General features: G+C 34.2%; 3 protein-coding genes across 4 annotated transcripts; all 3 read right to left on the reverse strand.

The window, feature by feature from the left end:
• Positions 1-124: 124 nt before the first annotated feature.
• LOC101263202 (uncharacterized) lies at positions 125-1,018 on the reverse strand. The gene has a single exon (NM_001365485.1). The coding sequence runs from the start codon at positions 950-952 to the stop codon at positions 440-442; it is 513 nt and encodes a 170-aa protein (NP_001352414.1). The 5' UTR covers positions 953-1,018; the 3' UTR covers positions 125-439.
• Positions 1,019-1,983: 965 nt separating this feature from the next.
• On the reverse strand, positions 1,984-5,830 carry LOC101262909 (mediator of RNA polymerase II transcription subunit 11). 2 transcript variants are annotated; one of them, XM_010320925.4, is made up of 4 exons: positions 5,515-5,830; positions 4,153-4,221; positions 3,058-3,174; positions 1,984-2,635 (listed from the first exon to the last, which is right to left on the reverse strand). In XM_010320925.4, exons 2-4 carry the CDS (start codon positions 4,204-4,206, stop codon positions 2,438-2,440), a joined length of 369 nt encoding a protein of 122 aa, XP_010319227.1. In that variant the 5' UTR covers positions 4,207-4,221; positions 5,515-5,830; the 3' UTR covers positions 1,984-2,437. The 2 variants fall into 2 exon arrangements, with proteins under 2 accessions (XP_010319227.1, XP_004236671.1); XM_004236623.5 differs by having other exon boundaries at positions 5,510-5,637.
• A 5,628-nt stretch (positions 5,831-11,458) lies between these two features.
• On the reverse strand, positions 11,459-16,460 carry LOC101262609 (uncharacterized). The gene is made up of 3 exons (XM_004236622.5): positions 15,985-16,460; positions 12,222-12,380; positions 11,459-11,925 (listed from the first exon to the last, which is right to left on the reverse strand). The coding sequence occupies exons 1-3, from the start codon at positions 16,279-16,281 to the stop codon at positions 11,857-11,859; spliced, it is 525 nt and encodes a 174-aa protein (XP_004236670.1). The 5' UTR covers positions 16,282-16,460; the 3' UTR covers positions 11,459-11,856.
• Positions 16,461-18,805: the final 2,345 nt, after the last annotated feature.

Genomic DNA, 18,805 nt, shown 5'->3' on the forward strand with positions numbered 1-18,805 from the left:
CAAACTCACTTTTTTTTTTTTGGTTTATTTGTCATCTCAATTACTCCATATACTACTCTTGAGCAAAAGTAGAAAATTAAAAGAAGTCCAAAACATTAATGAGAAAAAATTATGAACAATAAAATTGAAAGCTCATGAACATTCCAAAAGGACCATAGTTTATATTGTATAGGAACAAAGAATAAGTAAGAAACAACAAAAACTTCTATAGAAGTGAAAAATGAACAAAACCATCTAGAACGGGTTCCAACGGAATGATTACCGCTCCTTCATCCTTAATTAAGGAGAACAATACAAGTTTCGAATGAGAAATATCCTTCATTTGAAAGCCTTTGAGACTTTCATTACGCGAATTTATATTTCATCGGATTCTACTATAAATATCGAACATCAGATGAGATGAAACAAATAGAGGACCTAGATTTTCCCAATAAACATTTCAGACATGCCAAACACTCCAAATACTTTCACCAAGAAAACTAACAAATCTTCTAACAGAACCTAATTCCTCTTCTCTAACATCATCATAACTTGTTGAATTTTCCTCTAAACAAATTTCATTATTTTTCTCAATTCCACAAGAACTTCTATTCTTATTCCTCCTTTGTTTCTTGTTTTTCCCCTTTTTTTTCTCCAACACCATATTTTCAAAAGCATCTATAATCTCATGAATAAGTTGATGATTTGGAGATGAATCCCATTTCACCCAATAACTCATATAACAATTAAAACAATAACAACTTTTGTTGTTGTTGTTGCTGTGAGTAGTACAATTTCCAAGATTATTGGAGAAATTGCTAGAAGAACAAGAAATTAAATATGACAAGATTTGTTTGTCTTCTTGAGATAAAGATGTTGTTAGTGTTAAGATTGTTGTTGGTAATAAAGAAAGTTGATGGTCTGGTTGTGTAATTGGATGAATTGTGGATTTTCTATAAGGATTGTTCTTCATAGTTATATTTTCAAAGAAATGAAAATACTAAGAAAAATTGAAAGAATTTGAGGTTTTTTTGTGGTTGAAGAGGAACAGGTGATGAGGCCTAGTTTTATATGAGAAGAGAAAAGAGAGAGGTGGTGTATGGAAGTTGATGATGACAACATTTTGGTTTTATTTTAATAGTAAATGAATGATGATAGGGTTTGAGGAGTGTTTACCTATGGACAAGAATTGACTTGTCATCCTCCCTCCGTAACAATTTATTTGTCTGATTTGAACTTGACATAAACTTTAAGAAATAAAATTTACATTAGTCTTAAACATGCCAATTGCTTTGTGAAAAGTTTGAAATAAAATTGTGGTCAAGAATGAAAAAGATATCCTTTTTTAAATAAACGAAAAAAGAAAAGTAAAACAAACAAATTCAAACTCAGGTTCATTCCAAAATACTATGTTTGAAGTAATCATTCATTTTTTCATTTAAATTCAACTGATGTTATTATCATACCAAATAAAAATAAGTTAAATATATTAATAATAAGAAAAATAATATGAAAGTTCTCTAATAATATTATATCCTACCCTGCACTAGTACATATCATCTATATATGAATCTTATTTATCACATCTTTGGCCAAGTCTATAGTAATCCTAAAAAGATTATAAATTTTTATTTAATGTTTATCGAGTCACCTGTGATGCAATGGTCTGACTGAGTTTGTGGATCAGTCTTACAGATGGGTTATGGGCAGAAAGAGACTAGGGTTTTGTTGGATCTTCTGAGTGTAACGTATCGAACGGAATACGGAGCAAGCAAGTTGTCTAGGCAAGCTGATAGATGAAGGGCTAAAGGATGAAACATGCAAAGTAGATCGTGGATCTACCATGTTCGACCTGTTGGTTCTAAGCAATGTCTTGTGTGAAAGTGAAAACTTGAATCACACATCATCCATGTGTCAGGTTGCATATACAATGATGAATAATAATGGAAACTATGTTTGTTGAGCTATGACATAAATAACAAAGTATAGAGCAATTTTGCAAGATTGAGCAAAGTTCATTGCATAAACAAGTGAAAAGCAAATGTAGCATTCCTACAATTCAACAGCAGATACTGAACTATAGTATTGAATGAAATAAGATACAAATGCAACAGTACAGGGACATTTCAAGAATTGTTTCAAAGAGAATTTCTGATTCAAGATTCGAGCTACTTCAACTCATCGCTTACTGAACAACCATGAAAAGCCTAAGTTTTCACAGACATGTAATATCATGTTCGAAGAAATTTTAAACTGCAACAAGATTTTATATCATTAGTAGAGATCCATCGGCAAAGTTATTCACACAAAAGTGGTCGTGCTGAGGTATTGATTCAAAAGCTTTAAATAAATAAACCTTTAGCTGGCTCCAACTTGCTTAGAGTTGAGGTGTAGTAGTTGTTGTCGTAGATATTTATGTTTCCACATGAACAAGAAGCAACACTGAGTATATTACCTACTAATCAAGGGCCATATGGTCTGATGCTGCAGCATGATACCCCTCAATTGTTTGTTTCATATTGTCGAACTGAGAAATCACATAATCGAGTTTCTTGCAACAGATCTCATTTGATATTCTTGGTACATAGTCACACTTCTCAAAAGGACGATATTCACATGCACTTTTGATTTCTTCTCGCAGTGTGACTTGGATGTCCTGTTGTAATTAGTAAAATATCATCCATTTAGTTCTTAAACTGATCTAGTTCCAATCAGATCTCAAGTTACAGACGGTATTTCCAGACAAAAGATAATATTAAACTGGCCACGACAACAGCAGACTAGCTAGCTCGCAACGTAAAAGTTCACAAATCAAACCAAACCAAAATTGTCCATTTTTACCTTGATACGTGGAACAAAAGTTCAAATTTAATAACAACCAGCAAATAAATACACATAATAGAAGGACCCAAAACAGCATGTAAGCATGAGAATAGTCATCGAATCATACACTCAAAGCCAAGGGGTGACAAGAAGAAAGTTTAACGGCTTTGTATTACACATTACATGGTTTTCTATCCTGTTTCTTACAAAGGTTTCAAGAATATCTAGGTGCAAAGAAGTAAAGTATGTCCTTACCTTGATTAGTTGCATGAACTCACTACAATGGTTGTTAATAAGCTCCTTCCTGGGGCCGCTCGGATTTGCCATTTCATCCATTACACCTCCTGCTAGCTCCAGAACTCTGACTATCCTCTGCAAGCATCAGAGGAAGATACAGCAACAGAAGGTATGAGAGTAATGTTTCAGTTACAATTTTTTCTATCAAGAAAAGTGATTACTGACTCCGCATTGAAAGTTATGATCGTGATTTACTCATCAAATTACGATTAGTTGCCTTTGCACTTGACATGCTATATCATCTCCACGTTTTTAATCTGAAGAAACCAATGACTAGGAAACAACAGAGATGCTGTTTCCGTTAGACCAGAGAAAACTCGTGTCAGTAGATATTCAGGGCATATGACAGGACGATCTCGAATACGATTTGATTTCCAACTGTTGAAGATCAGCCTGGAGTTTGTGGAAGATACTCAATGAGCCAGACAGGAAGAAAGCAACCAACAGAAGCAGAAGTTTGAAAAGCCCTTTCAGATCCTATTCTCGGTCCACAGCGTCTTTGATTTATTCATCATTGTCGTCATCTCAACACTATTCCCATCTTCATTCTCTGACTTCGAATTATATTATTTTGGCTGATTTGAGGATGGGTTGAGTTGGGTTGGGTCAGCCCATTTTGACAGTTAGGTGGGTGACATGAAATTCTTAGTCATGGTTATCTAGCCAAGCGGCTCTTGTTCTCATTCATTTCATTTGTCCGGTTGTCCCAGAAATTGAAGGATCCGGAACTCCAGAAGGCTTAGGAGAGCTCAATGGTGGAGTCCCTTACCGAGGCATAACACCATCCATATATCTTCAAGCTTGTCTATGTGTTTCACCCAATCAACGAAATATGGATTTCACCTAAATTCAAAAAGTACTCTCCTCGCTCTCTTTCTTTCTTGAAACATTTTGGTATACAGGATAGGGGAACAAGTAACAAGGACTCGGGCAAGGAAGGAATAATATTGTAGTATCAATTCTGAAATCAGAACATTAAGTATTTTGATGACAAAGAATAGCAGCTACTGAAATCAACCCATCTTAAGTCAATAATCCTGTAGAAACATTTACCTTCTCAACATTTTGCAGCCGCTGCAATGAAGTATTCTGGCTTTGCGAATCCATGTATTCTGAGGGAAGCTGTCAGGACAGGAGAAAAAGATTACTGAATTGCAATGCCGTAGAGCGATCTAGATGTGGAGAAATAAACAGAATCTATAAAACCTGATTATGTGCAGTTTTCAGAGATTTTGGTTCTGAGATCTTTGCAGTCAAATAATTAAACAATCAGAAACCTAAATCCTCTGTAATCAATCCGAAAACAGAAGAAAAACTTACATCTAATAAGTATTATGTCCATTAAACTTACCACCCTACTACACTCTTTCAAGGTACGGGTTTGGCCGAAATCAACAACTTTTCTCTGAACTCTATATTTGTCTTAAGAAATCTATTTAATATGTATAAATTATTAATTTATAAGAGATTATTTTATCCTGCGTGTAGTTGGCAAGATGCAGGATAACAATCTCATGCGATATGTTCTAAAATGTTGAGATTGGCTATTCCATATAGAAGTTGGATAGCTGATCCCACGAGAGAAATCCTTGTCTATTCCATCCCCCATACCGAACGATCAAGGACTAGAACACTGAACCCGTAAACTTCAAATCCTAGCTCCGCCTTTACCCCCAAGACCTGCTGATTATCAAACGAGCAATCCTAACATTTCACCGTCTTCCTCTAGCATTTCTGCAAAGGGGCTATTTCCTTCGACACTCAAACCCATTGCCAGACTTGATTAATCACCCCTTACTGTTCAAATGGAATCATTTCGTTTTTTGCAATTTTCTAATTGTTCAATAGTCTTATAAATTTGAATTCAATTTTTCAAATTCTATCTCGGAGTAGCCATTCACTCAACTCCGAATGAGCTCTTTCGAATCGTTCAATAGCCCTGAACCTGAGATCTGCAGTTTATTAAACAAGCAACCAGTGATAGTCTTATGTTTCTTCGCTGTTCCAAATTTGTCCTACACTCTCAAAACCTCACTAATTTCATATTCCACTTACTTCATTAACTCTTTGTCATCTTCTCTCTTCTCCATTTTTTGGAGGAATTCATCACTCATATCTCTGACTGCAGCGGCTCAACCCTAAAGCCAGCCACTAAAGCAAGCAGTGGATTTAGGACCCAAAAAAATAAGGTCCTCAAATTACAAATCCCTGAAGCTCCGAAAGAACCAAAAAGCCCCAAATTCAGCTCAAATGCACAACGATATTTCATATCATGCATGAGTGAAACAAAGCTCAGATACAAATACAAATACATATAAGACGCACAGGCACGAAATATTTTTCTTATTATTAAAAAAGGAGCCAGCGAGATGTCTGATATCGGCATCTACAAGTGAGAAGTCAATCATACCTTACCTTCAACGGCGGCTATGAGTGGCAGAAGAACGGCAGTCACCGGTGGTCGGAGATAGTCTCAGCTCCGAGTTGTTGCCTGTAATTTTTATTTTTTATTTTTATCATACAAGCATGTAATTGAATAAACATATTGCTTAAATTAACGCATATTTTTTTTAAAAAAAAACATTTTTTCAATTTTTTATTTGTTTAATATGTTATAAAGGTTTTAAAAAAGATATAGCAAACAAAAAATTCAACATAGTGTGAAATTAGGTCTTAGGCGTAACTCACACCCCAAAAGCTAGCTCAAAAGGAAACTCACACCTCAAAAGCTAGCTCAAAGGGTGGAGGATTGCTCAAGCCTTATAAGGAGTTCACTCATCTCATTAATCACCGATGTGGGACTTTTTGTCATTCTTTAACACATAGAAACTATATAATTCTCTATACATATACAGTTGAAGCAAATTGTATAAAATGAAGTGTATAAAACAAAAAATAGAAAGACACTTGGGCAGAGAACTGTATAAAAACGAAGCGTATAAAGCAAATTGCATTATTATAAGTGTATAGAACGATTATATAAAATTTGAATTTGTATAAAATGAGAAAGAGAAAGACAAAAAAGACTTGACAAGGAATATACAATTGAATAGAATTGTATAAAACGAGAAAGAGAGAAATTAGATACAATTTGAGAATTGTATAAAACGAGAAAGAGAGAAAGACAAAAGAAATTGGGCAGGGTGGTATTTTTATTGTATAATTATAATTGTATAGGACGAAAATATATGTACTTGCATGTGTATATACAATTTTCTCATGCTTTATACAAACAGAAACGCAATTTATACATTTCGCTTTTGTTTGTATAAGTGAGAAAGGCGAGGGTGGCGAGCGAGATTTGGGAGAGTGGCGAGCGAGACCTGGAAGAGGGGAGAGAGAGGAACAAAAATATATGTATTTATACAATTTTCTCTGCTTTATACAATTAGAAACAATTTTTATACACTTGTGTTTGTGTAAAAAGTGAGGAAGCGAGTGAGAGATTGGAGGAGAGTGGCGAACGAGATTTTTGGGATAGAGGCGCCTGACAATTTTTTTGCAAACGTTTACTATGAAGCATAATTAAATCAAACCCTACCTACTCTATTTATTTTAGGTTATTAGTTTGCTATATACAATTTTCCCTTTAAAAATACATTTGCTGATTAAATGAATATATACTAATCTAAAAACTATTTATTTTCAAAAACGTTTTCTTAAAACAAGTTTTTTAAAAAAACTTTTTAGCAAATTCATTTGAAAAGTGTTTTTATAAGCAATATGTGTTTGACTAATTTTTTTAAAAAGTGTTTTTATAAGCAATTTGTGTTTGAATAATTTTTTTAAAAAGTGTTTTTGAAAGTCAAATTACGAAAAAAAACAAATATCGATGTGCTTTTAATATTAAAATTATTTTATAGAGAGAAACTATTTTAAACATTTAATACATAAAATTTAATTATATTTTTAATTTAATCACTTGAAATATACATATTCAAATTTTCAATCAATATTGTAAAAAGATAAATATTGTTGAAATCTTTTTGCGAAGAAGAATATTTTTGTTATTTATTATCTATTTTTCGAATTCAATCTTATCTATCATTTTTTTCTTTTTTATTATAATACTTTAAAGTTTTAAAAACACAATCTAAAATAAAATAATATGCCAATTAAGAAAAGAAAATTTGTTATTTGTTATTTTTGGGAGGGTCTAAATCTTTCATTTTCAATTTTTCTCTTTTTTAATCCAATAAAAATATCGACATTATTATTATTTCTAATTCTGTAAAATAATACATAAAGTAATATGTATAATATAATACATATATAATATTGTAGTCAGTGAAATTTTATTGATAAATTTATACTAAATTTGAATTAAATCTTAAATCCATGATGCGTCGATCGAGTCCAAATTATATTTGGGTCAGTCCATTAAGTTTACGAGACGAGCCCAACTCATGCTCTTCAAGCCCAATGACCAAAATTGCTTGGACAAAAATACTCCTATAACCCTAGCTCAAGCCTATATAAAGAGGTCTTCATACGACCGAAAAAAAGAAGGGAAGAAAAGAAGAAGACACATGAAAATCCTTGCTTTTCAATGGTGATATCTTCGCTCCAAGTGTTGAGCGCAAGTACAAACAAATCTTTGCTCCAAGTGTTGAGTTGCAAGTACGAAGAAGTCTTCGCTCCAAAAGTTGAGCCGCAAATATTTCATCAAATCAAAAATATCATTGAAGAGAAGAATCAGGGGATTACATATCTCTTCTTAAAGATTTTTTATAAAGATTGTAACCTTCGCATAAATAGAAATGATGTTTGCTTGCCATTTTCCTTTCCCGTTTGATGTATTTTAGGATTTAAACTTTAGACATGTCACGACCCAAATCCGGGCCGTGACTGGCACCCACACCTACCCTCCTATGTGAGCGAACCAACCAATCTAAACCTTAACATTTCAATATAATATCAACAGAAAGTAATGCGGAAGACTTAAACTCATTAATAAAATCAATAACTATTATTATCCCTAAAATCTGGAAGTCATCATCACAAGAACATCTATGATCAAATTACTAAACTAAGAGTATTCTGAAAGCTAAAACAAGTAAAAGCTAGTCCATGCCAGAACTTCAAGGCATCAAGACATGAGGAAGAAGATCCAGTCCAAGCTAGAAGCAGTAGCTCACCCTGAAATCCGAAATAATGAAGACTGGCTAGAGTTGCGGTTGAGTTGAAGACGATGACACGTTTGCTGCACTCCACAAATAACAAAGGAGAAAACATAAAAGTAGGGGGTCAGTACAAACACAAGTACTAAGTAGATATCATCGGCCAACTCAAAATAGAAATCAATATATACCAAGTAATATCATAAAATCAACTATGATACTCAACATGTAGCAACAACAAGTACTATATCATTAACAATTACCGTCAAGTTCACACATGAGGACTCAAGCCTCAATACCATAATCATTTGGGAATCATGTTCATTAGATTGAGTATATTAATATCTTTCAAGATTCATTATCTTTATTTCTCTTGTGTCGGTACGTGACACTCCGCTCCCTCATATTCATTAATTCTCTTGTGTCGGTACGTGACACTCCGATCCCCTTAATCTACGTGTCGGTTCGTGACACCCGATCCCCTAAATCTACGTGTCGGTTCGTGACACCCGATCCCCTAATTCTACGTGTCGGTTCGTGACACCCGATCCCCTAATTCTACGTATCGGTTCGTGACACCCGATCCCCTAATTCTACGTGTCGGTTCGTGACACCCGATCCCCTAATTCTATGTGTCGGTTCGTGACACCCGATCCCCTAATTCTACGTGTCGGTTCGTGACACCCGATCCCCTAATTCTACGTGTCGATTCGTGACACCCGATCCCCTAATCTCCTTCTATCAATTCATCAAGCCTTCTTTCTTACCAAGGCATCATCAATCCCATTATTTTAGTTCATCGCGCCTTCTTTTATACCAAGGCCTCATTATTAACAAAGAGATTAGGATTTTGCAAGATTTGGGATTCAATAACTTCATCATGCTTATATAATCACAATTATACAATCACATTCATGCAAGCATACAATTGAGCACATAACAGGGTTTACAATATTATCAATACATATCATTCGCTATTAAGAGTTTACTACGAATATCGTAAGAGAAACCATAACCTACCTCCACCGAAGACTAGTGATCAAGCAAGCAAATTCCCAAAGCTTTGTTCTTCTTCTCTCCCTGTTCGTTCGTTTTCTCCCTCTCTTGTGCTTTCAAATTTTCTTATTCAAACCCTCTTTCTTTTACCCTAATTAGCATATAATTAAGAATAAAAGGTGGCAATAATAACCCACTAATTAACTTAAGGTTACCTCTTTTAACTCCCAAGAAATTTAGTTATTAATATAAACCCACGAAATCTATAATTATAGCAGGAATAGTCCAAAACGCCCCTTTAAAACTTAACCAGAAATCCGACTCCGATTGGATTACGCAACCTGTGATGGCCCGTCGCGCCCGCGACGGTTCGTCATGCAGATTCGTCGGAGACTCGATTTCCTTAAGGAGTCTGTGACGGCCCGTCGTACCTACGACGGTCCGTCCTGCACTTCCGTCACGACGTTCAGAGAATCGTTCCCTTTCCCAAATTCTCAAGAGTTGAAGTGTTTTGAAACGGTGGATCACGACGGTTCGTCGTGCCTGTGACGGTCCGTCCTGCAGGTCCGTCACAGAGTTCAGAGAGTCGATTTCAGCACCCAAATTTCAGAATTTCTAAGTGTTTTGGGACGAGATACCCTCGACGGTCCGTCGTGCCCATGACGTTCCGTCGTGGGTTCCATCGTCTCGGCCTGTTTTTCTAGAAATAAAATCTGCTGCTCAAAACGACTAAACAGGTCGTTACAAGACACTTACAAATATAAAACATAAATAAAATAAAAAATTTATTATAAAAAATAAAATTCTTGAATAAAAATCAACCAAAATTATGAGATATGTTGATTAATTAATAAGGAATATACTGGTAAATATGTATATATATAAGAGATATTTTAGTCTTAAATAATAAGAAATATATTGATAAATATATATGTATGTCAGGTATATTTTAATCTTAAAAAAAATAATTTTCTATTTTTGCTTCTGCTTTTTTCAAAGAGTTGATTTAACTTCTTTTCAAGAATAGAAAAACGATTTATGCTTCTATTTAAAGCAATTGTAAGAATTTGTTAAACACTTAATTCCTCAAAATAAGTGTTTTTTTAATTAAAAAAAGCACTTCTGATCTTTCAACGACAATGCCAAACAGACTTTAAGTAATTTCTATGGATTGATGACTAGACAATTTATTTAATCTGTTTAAACTTTCCCAAAGTTAATATAATTTGTTCATTTTAATACTTCTTAGTAATCCATTCCTTTTAAAAGGCAGACCTCCTACCTAAAACTCGAATCCGGATCATTGATAAGAATAGCTTTAAATATTTCATATTTAGAATTTAAACAGCAACGAGGTTAAAAATAAGAATCCCACTATGCATTTGGTGGTAACATATTAAATATTTATGCTATCAATTTACTTAGAAATTTAGTGAATATTAGATATTAGAACAACATACTCAGTTAAAATTCAACTGAGTAAGGCTCTACGGTATGCACTAACAAGTCTAAACCTATGCACTACAAGACAAGACTTCACCCCTACTAACCTTCTGCACTAACACGTGACCTCCGCTCCTTCCTATCTAGAGTCACATCCTCGGTAATATAAAGTTGTGTCATGTTCTGTCTAATCACCTCTCCCAAATACTTTTTCGACCTATCTCTACCATTCTAGGTACCCCTACAATCAACCTCTCACACTTCGTCACTAGGCATCAATACACCTCCTTTGCACATGTCCAAACCATCTCACCCTTCCCTCATCTTGTCCCCACAGAAGCCACTTCCTCCTCTCTGGTAACTTCATTCCTAATCTTGTTGCTCCTAATATGTCCTTACATTCATCTCAACATCCTCACCTTTGCAACATGCATCTTTTAATTGTTGACTTCTTGACTAACCAACACTCAACCCCTTATAACACAAGACTACAGAGACAAACCTCTTCTTCATCCATACCGCTCCAATGTGATGTGTGACATCATCATCAACTTCCCTACTAACCTCGGATGCTGGAGCACAGACGCAAAGTACTTAAGACTTCCTCTCTTGGAAAATAGTCTGTGTGGCCAGCCTCACTTTCGCGAAATTTTATGCAAAACAAACACAACTTTGAATTGCAGTGGCTGGTCCATGTATATATAATTAACTGCCAAGAATAGATTTCATTTTTTTCTCAAACGCTAAAAGCATTGGTTCTTTCTAATGAGGATAAAAGAAATGAATATAGCACTCCAATGTGACAGAAATTATCAAGAGCAGTTGAATCTCGATGGATAATGAGTTCCACCCCCCTACTGTTCTCTACTCAAATTATTAGGCTTCTTGTCTGAAGCAAGGTTCGAACCCTTAATAGGCGCCTAAACAGCACATATCACACATTGTGCTCTAGCACTTAAATGTGATGGAACAACATTTAGGTTTTTTGCTATAGTTCCCAGAAAAATCGAGTCCTCTACAAAGTAAACACAATAGCTTCAGAATACAATTACATTAAGCCGGTGTCATATGATGACACAGACAGTTTAATCACAACTGACACAGGGCAACATTTTTGGGAAAGCCATAATGACTTGGTGCCCCTGTATAGTCTTGCCTGACCTGTTTTTCAGTCAGAATTGTTCTCATCGCGAACTTTCTAGCCCAAAGATAAGTCCAAAGTCCTTTCATTTAAGTCTTGTCGTTCTGGAGGTTTTCTCTTCGGATCCTGAAAGATAAAGACTCAATTTAGATACTCGGGCACTTCATCTGGTGTTCATTGTTAGACTCGTGAAATCTGGATTGTGTTTCTAGCCATATAACTGGAGTATATCAGATTAAGTTCACACATAGAAGAAAACGAAGGAGGGAAAAATCATGACGTATTTTCTAAAAAACACTTCCAAAGAAGTTAAAGAGCATCAACAGGAAGAACAAACAAACAAACAAACAAAGATCAAACAGAACCAAAAAAAAAAAAATAGAACAAGTTTGGCAAATGAATGAAATATAGCTTTAACGTACATGATTCTCTTCCATGGGCACGTCGTTGATGTCAGGTTTTTCATCAAAACCATCAGCCTGAGATGTTGGCTCCTCACTATTTGTGTCACTCTCAATTGGCTTAATATCATCTTCAACTTGTTCAGATGCATCATTCTTTTGTTCTTCAAGCACGTTAATCTATCTCAACCATTTTAAGAAAAAATGAAAAAGAATACTCGCATAGCACAAACCCATCCTGTTATCTTTACTGACATATAAGAAGCAATCCACTTAATGGAAATAAATATTAAAAAAAATTGGCACAGTGCATATTACTTTGGTATAGATCAAGTATGCTTCACCACCAGAATACGGACAATGCATAACTCATACAATTAGCTGTAGCAGATTTGATTTGACATTGCCTATTTATATCCATTAGGAAATAAGGCATACTGAGAATGTCAATAATTCCAACTATGACAATTCTAGTACTTCTTAAAATCCCTGGCTCAGCTACTGTCTTACTAATCTCCTCATTAACACAACAAAGAAAGCAGTGACATGAGAACCACATAATCACATACGTTAAAAGGTAATACTGTTTCATCAGTAGGATATCTTAAGTGTACTTCTCAACCTTGTGTCATGTTTGGATCTGCACAATGGAAAAGGGGAACATAGAAATGGAAACGGATGAATTATTTGGTCTTGCTCTCACATAGATTAGTCAAACTAAAGTAGGAGAAAAGGGAGGGAAATTATATTTCTGAAGGAGAGAAAGTGAAATCTCTTTGGCGCCATAAAGAGGGAAAATGGTCGTCAATAAAAACTTATACTTCGTTACCTATTAAGACAGTACTGTTACTTCAAAGCATATAGAAGTCAAAAGATATTCAGGCCACCAACAATTCTCATATAAACAACGTGAAACACAGAAGAGTAGTTCTATGGTTCTTGGTGCCACAGAGGATTTTTTTTCCTCATTTTATGAAGAAATCCATATTCTATCAACTAAAGAACTCTGAAATTCGGATCCCCACATTTCAGGACATACTGCTAATTCTGTGCTTCATGTTTATTTGGAAAACTACGCATATCAGTCCTGCAGCTATGCACACTTTTGCAAGATCACAATATAATGTACGAACATATCCCTTATGTCCAACCAATCAATATATCTATGTGAAACTGAGCATAGACAAGGTGATATGACACCTCTTTATGGCCAACATTTCTATTTATCTTTTTTCTAGCTTTTGTTACACATTCTTTTCGTTTAATTATTTTTTTGAAAATTCCAAATTCATTATTAAAGGAGAAACCGTTACTCAAGAGTCCAACAATCACTATCAATAGCCACAACTGTTACATAAGAGTCCCAAAGTATAAGAAGCCCAAACATGATTGTCAGGTTTTATGTCTATATTCTTATTCTCCATGTCCTTTTCTTTTGACCCATATTTCTCTCTTATTTGTCACAAAATCTAGAATTCTTATGCTTATTAGAAGGGAAAAGCGTCAAAAATACCCCCAATTTTCATTTAATAGTTAGGTTAACCCTTCGTTATACAATGTGGTTATTCATAGTCCTGCAGCTATGCACTTTTGCAAGCTCACAAACCAAATTTGATTGACCTCAAATACCCAATTTCAACACAAATCACTCAATTTAACTTAACACCCATACCCTCCAAACTTACGATTTCCCCCAAATTGACCTCAAATACCCAATTTCAACCCAAATCACTCAATTTCTTCCTTTAGTACAATCTGACTCACCTAATCATTTAACCTATTTTTCTTCATCAATAAACATTTCCTCAGAAAAATAAAATCCCCCATTTTACCATGTTTTTCACCTACCACACCAAGAACACCTATAATAATTTACAATACACATTACGATTGATGAAATAAAAAAGCTTCATCAAGAACAAGTATTTTTTTTTAATTTTTTTTGCTTTTTTGAACTTTTTATTTTGTTATTGACTTGAAAAAGTAAGAAAAAACTTCTCCTCTCCAACTGTCTCATGACTACTGCTAGCTCCGGCAACGGCCCTAGCCGGCCATCCACCACAATGCCACTCTCCATTTCCTCTTTCCTCAATTTACAGAGCCTTCATACTCATCTAGAAGTGCCCAGATCTTTGCGTTTTAGGTGCTGCTCCGGCAATGCTGTTGAAGCCACACCTCCCTCTCTCCTCTATTGACATTAAATCTGATCGACAATATCATTGCTCCGATGAAGCTTCATTTTTCCCCATATAAAATTCATTGACGGGTTGTTTTCGTTTTATTTTTCTCATATCCTATATTGTTTCTTGGTTGCTGCATTGTTACATTGATAAGGAGAAAATTTCTTCAACACTCAATTTTCGGTGAAGAAGGATTATGGAAGAAAAGAAAAAATCGATTAATTTTATTTTAAATTGAAAAAGTTCAGCACAAAATTTTAGTTGCATATTATAAAGGCCAATATAAAAGGAGTACACAACTTAAAAGGAAGAACAATTTTTTCTCATCATACATGTGCAAAAACAATTTGCAAAACCATGGAAATAGCTCCAAATGAAGTTCTTTTGAATATGGGCATGGGAAATGGGTTAAATTATTTTAGGTTAAGATATATAGATGGGTCGGGCATGAGTTTCAATTGGGAATGGTTCATTTTAAAATAATTGAATAATTTGGACAGATTTGGAGGTTTCCATCCAAGTAGGGGTACGGGTGAGGCATGAATAACCGCATAGTGTAACGAAAGGTAAGCCTAACTATTAAATGAAAGCAGGGGCATAGTTTTGACCCGTTTCCTTTCTTAAAATGGTAGTTCTAACTTTTCAACATCTATATCCTGAAGTTTTATTTCCTTTGTAGAAACAATTATTTTAGACTAAATGTGGGATTAATGTCCATACCTTTATTTAACTTATCCATGTCAATTTTTTTGTATTTCTCATTTTTCTTCCATCAAATATATGATTTTTTGTACTTGTAAGAGAATCCTTACCGCAACCAGATGAAGCGCAGGCAGATGCACTAGTAGTATCTATAAGCAAAGGCAGACACATCATTTAAGTCACTGCAGCCATTTAATCGAGATTCGAAATACCCTTCCTTGACACCATCTTCCTTCAGAGGTAGCCCGACTGGGATCTTGTACACTTTACTCATCTTTCTTTTAATGATCCAACCTATACATGTTTCCTCTTGCTTCGCGTGTCTGGGCCTCAACCTCATATAAAGTCCTATTTAGGAAGCTATGTAGTGTATCACTATACCTATGGGTAAACTTATGAAGCCAATGTCTGCAGCTGCAAACACAACTCCAATTGTTACTCATCTACCGCTTTATTTTTTGATAATTATGTGTCAATAACGAGATCTAGCTAATGTCAGAAATTTCGTGTCCACTCCAGTCAACTACAGTCTCATGCCTTGAATTTCCTTGTGTTCTGTGCACGAAGCGAAACACTCTATCCGCCTATGCTAACCACTTCTTCCAAATCCAACTATTAACCCAGAACCCTAAACACCAAGTTCTTTCCTTCAAAAAATCTGATCTTTTCCGGAATACATCCCACAAAAACGAAAAAAAATTAAAGCTAGTTCAAATTGCACTATATTGAAGTATGTTTACAGTTATATACAATACAGTGATACACATTGTCAATTTGGAATATTCAGGCCGGTAGGTTCGGGATACCAGATACTTAAATGTAATAGCCAAAATATACATATATACACACAATGCACACAGTATTTTAAGTCCATAAAGAAGTAAAATTAGGAAGATTAGTACCGGAATGTACTTGAATTTGCGTTTAGGTGGTTCCTCCACCGAAACGACGTCGTCTTTGGAGGAACTATCATTATTGTTCTGGCTCGCAGTAATAGGTATCCACTTGAAAAGCAATAGATGAGAGATGTTACTGCCATTAACGCCGCCGTTAGCAGTGTTCCGACTGTGGTTGTTACCGGAACTGGGCGGTGTTCCTTGGATCCATTTCTTCTTCCACCTACGAACCGGACCAGTAAATACAGTTGTCGGTGCGTACCTAGCTGATGACCGGCCGAGACGGGCACCTACTCCATCCATTTACGACGGCGAACCGGTGTTAACTCGGCGGCGAGTTGTTTCTTCTCCGATCAGTCGCTTATGCTTTTTGCTCTTTTTAGTGGATTTTTTTTTTCCTTTGGGAAGTGCTTAGCTGGGGAGCAAAATAAACAGTTTGCTATTTTTTATGTAGGAAAATAAATCTAACCTATAAAATGTTTGCAAGTTTAATATCTTAGATATTTTTATTTACCTACCTCAATTATTAATTAAAAAAATAATTGCTGATTTAGAACTATTAATCATCAACATACAATTTTAAAATTTTGCCTATAAAACTTATATCTATTGAACATAAGTCTATTGTGAGTAGGAGTGGCAAAATAGGTAAATAATATGTGTATCTATTCATATTACTTATTTTAAAGGCGGAAGTATTCATTAACCCTGAACTTGAAGCTTTTTATTCGGTGTACACTTAAATTTTATTTTGTTTGAATTATCCTCGAATTTATTTATTCATCCAACGTGTGCACCTTTTCTGTCTACTTGGCGTAGAAATTGAAATCACATTCTACTAGGCACGTAAGAGAGTGATTTTTTGGCACGTCATAAAGCTACAACAGTAAAAAAATGTAAAATCTCTATTTTTTTTAATATTGACCGGCCGCAGACGACATCACCGTCCTTGTCGTCATCATTATCGAAGCCCAAGGGTCAGTTCTTCGAGTAGCATAATTGTTTCTCATCGTTGAAAATGGATAAGGATTCTGATTCAGTTGATTGAGCAAGGTGAGAGGAGATGGAGTGTTATGTGAGCTGGAAGAAACCATGTTGTTTTGCAGCGGAAAGGAGGTTAGAGTGGAATTGATTTTGCATCGGAAAGAGAGAGATGAGAAGAGGAGATACGGTGGTTGGTGGTGGAGATTGACGGCGACCGGCAAAGGAGTTGGAATATGATATTTATTTTTTGCCATTAATTTAATCTAGGTGGCTATTATTTATCCAGGTGGGAATCCATATCATCACTATTTTTGTCAGCTGACGCGCGTGTGTAATCAACTAGGAGCATCAGACAAAAGGTTTACGTGATAGTGGAATAAACAAGTTTGAGGGAGTAATTAAAACAAAATATAGTTTAAGTATACATCAAATAAAAAGTTTCAAGTTTAGGAGGTAGGGGGGTGATGAATACTTTAACCTATTTTAAATGAATTGGATATTTAACTCATTTTAAAAATGGATAAAAAACAAGTGATACCTATATTATCCATTTAAAAGTGGGTAGTTAAATGAATAAAATGGGTAAAAACAAATTAAAAAAAGTGATAAAAGGATTGAATAGTAAAAAAATTTTTTTAAAAAATAAAATAAAAAAATAAAAAAAATTTTACATTTAATTTGGGATAGGGGGTGGTAAGGGGGTAGGGGTTAAGATGGTGTGGGGGAGTCTAGGGGGGTGGGTGGTAATTTTTTTCAAAATAATTTTTTATATTAATGAAATTTTTTTAAAAAATTGTTAAATTTTTTTTGAGATGGGGTGCGGGGGGGGGGGGTTGGGGGGAGTAGGGGCTGGGGGTAAGGAGGGCGGGTTGTAATTTAGTTTAAAAAAATAAAATAAAAAAGAATTTTTTAAAAAAAAAATAAAAATAAAAAAGAATTGGATTGGGGTGTAGAGGGGACTGATAGGGGTGGAGTGAGTAGAGTGATAAAAAAAAAAAATTGTACATAATAGCAAATATTTAAATCAAAATAAATACTATAGCTACTATTTTATTTATTTTCAGTTGGCAACAAATGTTACCTGATTTTTGTGGCCCGCTAATTTAAAAAAAAGAAAGACTTATTTTTATACAAACATCTTTCCTATCTTTTCTCTCTTAGTTTCTGTTGATTTCCCTTCAAATCATTTTTTTAAAAAAAATTGGTTGGGCCAACATATTTTAAGAAACGAAAGATTTATTACTTTTATATAAATTCTTTCCTATTTTTTCTCTTTCAGTTTCTTTTGATTTCTCTTAAAATTTCTTTTCAGATCAATTTTTTTAAAAAAATTAAATTATGTTATGATTTCCATTAATATAGATTTTTAATTATATGCATATTACACTAGTACAAAATCACATATATAGATTTCACATATACATATGCATATGTGCATATACAATTGGCAAATCTAATACAAGGAACATATACATATATTATTAATAGCTAATACAAAATTTTATTTATATACAAATTTCATGCATATAAATTGTGGAATATACATAATATAGTTATATATACATATATAGATTTATATTTAAATACATATAATAAGATATATATATATATACAACTGAAAATCATCACAAAAAAACATATACTTATACAACTTATAGCCAAGTAAGTTTCTTATTTATATACAAATTTCAAATATATACTTATACAGTTGGAATGAATAATAAACTATACAAATTGATAATCGTCCTACACACTTATAATTATACAATACAAATATTTTCCTTCCCAAGTCTCTTATGACTTTCTCTCTTTCTTGTTTTATTCAAATCAAAATTGTATATAA

This window comes from Solanum lycopersicum, chromosome 4, assembly GCF_036512215.1.
Source record: "Solanum lycopersicum chromosome 4, SLM_r2.1".
Classification (NCBI taxonomy): Eukaryota; Viridiplantae; Streptophyta; class Magnoliopsida; order Solanales; family Solanaceae; genus Solanum; species Solanum lycopersicum.